Here is a 5,119-nt window from a genome sequence, read left to right as displayed (position 1 = left end):
AAAAAAAAAAAAAGAGAGAGAGAGAAGAAACAAAGAAATAAAAATCAGGGATCCTAAGACTTTTTTGAAGAGATATAGAGATTTGGATTTATGGATTTTTATACTACCAACTCTTTGAGAAATAGGATTATCTCTTTTCTATAATATTCACCACCCCTCTGCCTTCCAACACTGTCCTTTCTCAGAACTCATGAATGACTGACTCCCTGTGTGAAGGTGTTTTCAATTTTCTTTGTCTGGGCTGAGATGAAAGACTGCCTTGGAGATCAGAGAAAGGACTATGGGCCTGGTGTCACTTGGTGTGGCTGCAATAAAGAGACAAAATTAGCATCAGGCCACTCTTCCCTTGCTCTCTAGGTGACCTTCTTAGGCCTACCTGGGAGATCTTGTCTCAGTCCGTAAACTCTCTTCTAGCAGGTGGCCCAGAACAGCATCTGTAAATAGGTAATCACGTGCTTTTGATGATGGTGAAGATAGTATTAGGTACCTTGGGCATTTATAAAATATTCAAATGGGGAATTGTCCTTGAAGATCCTCCCCAGCTAGATGGCTTTTCAGCACTCTGGTTCCTTTAGCTGAGGGGAGAAGGTGTTCAAAGCCTGCCTTCAGGCTGAGTGCAGATGAAGCTGTTTGGTGAAAGGGAGTACAGTGCATTCCTGCCTGCTGTGTTCACGCTTGGGTTTCTCTGCCTCGCTCATGACCTGAATATTTTCTTAATCCCCAATGTGACAGTAATGATCTGTATATATTTTAAAATCATTCTTGTATTAATAAAATTATTACCGCGACTTTTTAATGCTCGTACAAACATATGTATAGAGTTTCTTGTTTTATTTGAAAAAGATTTCATTTGAACATGCTGTATTATGTGTTCTGCAACTTACCCTCTTAACAATGAATCGCCCATGTCTGTCTCTACCAAGATACCTAGCTCTCGGAATTGTCATTTAGCGGTTCTTTGTCCTAGTACTTGCGTGGTTCTTTGAACGTGAGCTTTCCGCCCGCCTTTCTTCCTCCCGGTGTTCTGAGATTGCCTGGCCTCTCGGGGTGCCCGGCCGAGGAAGGTCCCGGCCAGTGGGCGGGGTCCGGGGCCGCTGGGGACATGCAGATGAGGTGGGCGGGGCCCTGCCTAGACCCGCGGGTAGCGTTGGGTCGGCGCGCCCAGCCTGGACCGACTCAGGCAGAGGCAGCCAGCGGAACCTGCTTCCCAGAGCGCAGCGGAGCCTGGTCCCGGGCTGGCCCCTCTGCGGCCCCTGGAGCGGGCCATGCCGCCGCGGGAGCTGAGCGAGGCGGAGCCGCCCCCTCTCCGGGCCCCGACCCCTCCTCCGCGGCGGCGCAGCGCGCCCCCGGAGCTGGGCATCAAGTGCGTACTGGTGGGTGACGGCGCCGTGGGCAAGAGCAGCCTCATCGTCAGCTACACCTGCAATGGGTACCCCGCGCGCTACCGGCCCACCGCGCTGGACACCTTCTCCGGTACGTTCAACTGCCCTGGCGGCCTCGTGGCTGGCGAGGGCGGGGGTGGGGGTGGGGGTTGTGCATTGGAGCTGGGGCCGGCGTCGCGGCGGGAGGGCACGGAAGACCCCAGGGAGGAGGCGTGGGCAGGCCCCGAGGTGGCGCTGGTGAAGACTGGTGGGGCCCAGGACGCTCTTCCTAACTCGGATTTTCCCTGCCTCCCCCCTGCAGTGCAAGTCCTGGTGGATGGAGCGCCCGTGCGCATTGAGCTGTGGGACACAGCGGGACAGGTGAGAAGCTGGGAGCAGCCTCTACTGGTCTGGCGGGAGGTGGGTTGGAAGCTGGGAAGAACCCAGATCAAGCAGGAATAGAGAAGGCGTTGGGCTCTTGGAGTCTCTGGTCTCCAGTCGCAGGTGAGAAGCAGATTTCTGTTCCATGTGGCAGGGAATGACCCTACTAACGACCTGATCTTCCCATCGCAGGAGGACTTTGACCGACTTCGCTCCCTCTGCTACCCGGATACCGATGTCTTCCTGGCATGCTTCAGCGTGGTTCAGCCCAGCTCCTTCCAAAACATCACAGAGAAATGGCTGCCTGAGATCCGCACTCACAATCCCCAGGCGCCTGTGCTGCTGGTGGGCACCCAGGCCGACCTGAGGGATGATGTCAACGTACTGATTCAGCTGGACCAGGGGGGTCGCGAGGGCCCGGTGCCCCAACCCCAGGCTCAGGGTCTGGCTGAGAAGATCAGGGCCTGCTGCTACCTCGAGTGCTCAGCCTTGACGCAGAAGAACTTGAAAGAGGTGTTTGACTCGGCCATTCTCAGTGCCATCGAGCACAAGGCCCGGCTGGAGAAGAAACTGAATGCCAAGGGTGTGCGCACCCTCTCCCGCTGCCGCTGGAAGAAGTTCTTCTGCTTTGTTTGAGAAGCTGTGGCAGCATAGTGAGTGGTGGGCAGGAGGCCAGAGACTTCTGGAACCTGGGGCACAGGGTCTTTGAGGGGGCTATGGCAAGGCCCAGCCACCCCATGGGACTCGGGTCCCTTCTGAACACTCTGGGGCCATGGGCCTCTAACTGCCCACTCTGATATGCCTGGGTGAGCCTAGGGCCTGGAGGAGGGAAGAGGCTATGATTTGGATTTCTGAAGTCAAGGCTCACAGAGAAAACCCAGCACTTTGATTTGCATGGGGTGGTCCTAACAGTGTTTCTTATCATGGACCCTCAGGTCAGCCTGGCTGAATTAGGAGCCCTTGCGGTGGTCCCCACCCCCTCCTTTGCACAGGGGTGAGGAAGAACCTGGGTAACAACTGGGCATCTTGGAAGGCAAGAAGCTGTCCATCCCTGATTTGGAGGGAAGTCTGGGATGGAGTGGGTAGGACGGAGGCCAGCGAGAGATTGGAAGAGGGAGCAGAAATCAAGGCCTTGGATCCCTGGGACTGGAGGCAGATCAGAGGGCTGGGCCTGGAAGGAGGAAGATGAGGAGAAAGAGAGCAGGGAAGTGGGGCAGCTGAGGAGCAGGCTGACACCTGGGCTGCCCTCAAGCCCCGAGGCCAGGGAGGGCGGGGCTGGTCCCTGGGAAGAACTGGGTCTCAGGGCTCCCTAGGCACTGCCCAAACTGGCTGAGCCAGGAGTGGGGCAGGAAGTGAGAGTCAAGGCCCAGCAAAGGGAGGGGGACGGGCTGCAAATTAGAGCCTGAAGGAGGAAGGGGTTGGGGGTCATCCCTTTCTCCAAGGTCACAGCCTAGAAGGTAGAGCAGTGCAGAGTCTGCAAATAAAACCTTAAGTTTCTGAAGCTGCTGTCTCTGTCGTTTCCTGGAGTGGTCTCCCTGAGGCTCCCTCATAACCCTTCTCAAGGCCCAACAGTCTGGATGGAGACAGGTTGGGTACCAAAGCACTCAGGCTAGGTTGAAGGGTGGGGGGCTGGACCAGATGGGACAACGTGATGGGAACTGGACAGGGGGGCAGGTATGGGGCTCCCGCTTGGGGCTTAGCTGGTTCCCAGGACAGCTAGCGTGGGAAGCAGCCTGGAAACGGGTTTCCCCAGGTGTCAGCGCCAGAGCTGTTTTCCCATGACCTCACCAGGCGGGTGGGGCCCCTCCCCTCTCCTCCTCCTTTCTAGAGCACCCTGCTCAGCGCTGGGGCTCTGGGGCCATCCCCGCCCCTCTAACCTTTCTGCTCCAATCCTTCTGACAGTTCACAGAGCCTGGGGTCTCAGGTTGGGGGACCCTCCACCCATTCACAGCCTGAACACAAAAGGAACCCCATACAACCTAAACCTCAGCCAATGGCCAAAGTCCTTGGTCTTGAGTTGGTTGGACTCAGTCTTCACCCTTGGCACATAATGACCTAGTGAAGGTCAGGGTGCTGTTTGTGAACAATTTAATTAGAGATTTGGTCCCAGAGATCCTGTGCAAGTGAGGGTTCATTGTGAGAGGACTTGGAGAGGAGCAGGGATCCAATTCCATGGAATTGGAGCTCAAAAGAGCTTTATCTTTTTTTTTTTTTTTTTTCTAAAGATGACTGGTAAGGGGATCTTAACCCTTGGCTTGGTGTTGTCAGCACCACGCTCAGCCAGTGAGCGAACCGGCCATCCCTATATGGGATCCGAACCCGTGGCCTTGGTGTTATCAGCACCGCACTCTACCAAGTGAGCCACAGGCCGGCCCCAAAAGAGCTTTAAAGAGCATCTTGGGAGAAAACAAAACAAAAGAAAAACTTATTTTACCATAAGGAAACTGAAGTCCAGAGAAAAAAAGTAATATCTCAAATGAGATATTATTACCAAGTGGTTGTAAGAGCACTTTGCAACACTACAGTTGGGTACATGGGTCTGTGTTATTCCTGTAGAGAGGTATTTCTAAGGCACACCTGACACCTGCTAGGCAACTGCTGGCTGGGTGAGCAATCAGCCGGCCCAGCCCACCTCTGGACCCAGATCCCTCTGCAGGAAGCTATGGCTGTGTGTGTGTGAGAAAGAGCATGGCTGAGGGACAGAAATCCTAGCCAAGCGATACCTCAGATAATTCCCAAGTTTCATTTTAGCCAAGACTGTCCACCTCCAGCCCCACCAGGGCCTATTCCCTGTGCTCCATCCTCCTTGCCTCTCTTTGTCCTCTTGCCCCCTCAGGTGGTGGTGCTGAGGGTCTCCCACCCCAGAACCATAGCCTGCTGTTACCTCAGCCCAGCCTGACACCTCAGAGACCCGGGTTCAAGTTCAGGCTCTGACACCAACCATGACCTTAAGCAAATCATTTCCCTTCTCCAATGCTTCATTTCTTCATTTGCAAAACGAAGGACTCAGGACTCTGACTGGGTTAGAGGTTTTCAAACTGTTCCTAGGGTCCTTAGAAGTGCCATGGGGTGGGGAAGGAAGCTTAATCGAGTGATCTCTCAGCCCCTCTACCTCCCTAATTCTTTCATGGTACCAGCACATCCATGTCACCCAAATTGAAAGCTTGGTCACCATGCCTCCTCTCCTGCTAGGTCACCAAGCCTGGGCAAGACCTCCACTGGCCTCACCCCTACATCCCTGCTACTGTGACCTCCCTCTCCAATCCCTCCAGAGCTGCTGCCTTCCTTCTGGCATGCCCCCCGACCCCCCGCCAACTCAAGACTCTCACGGGTTACAATGAACTCCCAGCTCCTCATTCTGGCAGTCAAGGCCTTTT

At 54.8% G+C, this 5,119-nt stretch overlaps 1 protein-coding gene across 1 annotated transcript; it reads left to right on the top strand.

The window, feature by feature from the left end:
• The first annotated feature begins 1,182 nt into the window (after positions 1–1,182).
• Positions 1,183–2,559, top strand: LOC103583313 (rho-related GTP-binding protein RhoV). Its single transcript, XM_008564667.1, has 3 exons — positions 1,183–1,473; positions 1,684–1,742; positions 1,935–2,559. The coding sequence occupies exons 1-3, from the start codon at positions 1,266–1,268 to the stop codon at positions 2,376–2,378; spliced, it is 711 nt and encodes a 236-aa protein (XP_008562889.1). The 5' UTR covers positions 1,183–1,265; the 3' UTR covers positions 2,379–2,559.
• The last annotated feature ends 2,560 nt before the right edge of the window (positions 2,560–5,119 follow it).

The sequence above is a fragment of the Galeopterus variegatus genome, unplaced genomic scaffold (assembly GCF_000696425.1).
Source record: "Galeopterus variegatus unplaced genomic scaffold, G_variegatus-3.0.2 Scaffold21546, whole genome shotgun sequence".
NCBI lineage: Eukaryota > Metazoa > Chordata > Mammalia > Dermoptera > Cynocephalidae > Galeopterus > Galeopterus variegatus.
Note: the sequence above shows the minus strand (reverse complement) of the source record. Positions and strands in the feature narration are given on the sequence as shown.

What these genes read in the sequence shown, in the direction of transcription:
- LOC103583313 (XM_008564667.1), top strand. Translation starts at nt 1,266, where the DNA reads ATGCCGCCGCGGGAGCTGAGCGAGGCGGAGCCGCCCCCTCTCCGGGCC. An exon ending in CGCGCTGGACACCTTCTCCG is followed by an intron (nt 1,474 to 1,683) that starts GTACGTTCAACT and finishes TCCCCCCTGCAG; the next exon opens with TGCAAGTCCTGGTGGATGGA. An exon ending in TGTGGGACACAGCGGGACAG is followed by an intron (nt 1,743 to 1,934) that starts GTGAGAAGCTGG and finishes TTCCCATCGCAG; the next exon opens with GAGGACTTTGACCGACTTCG.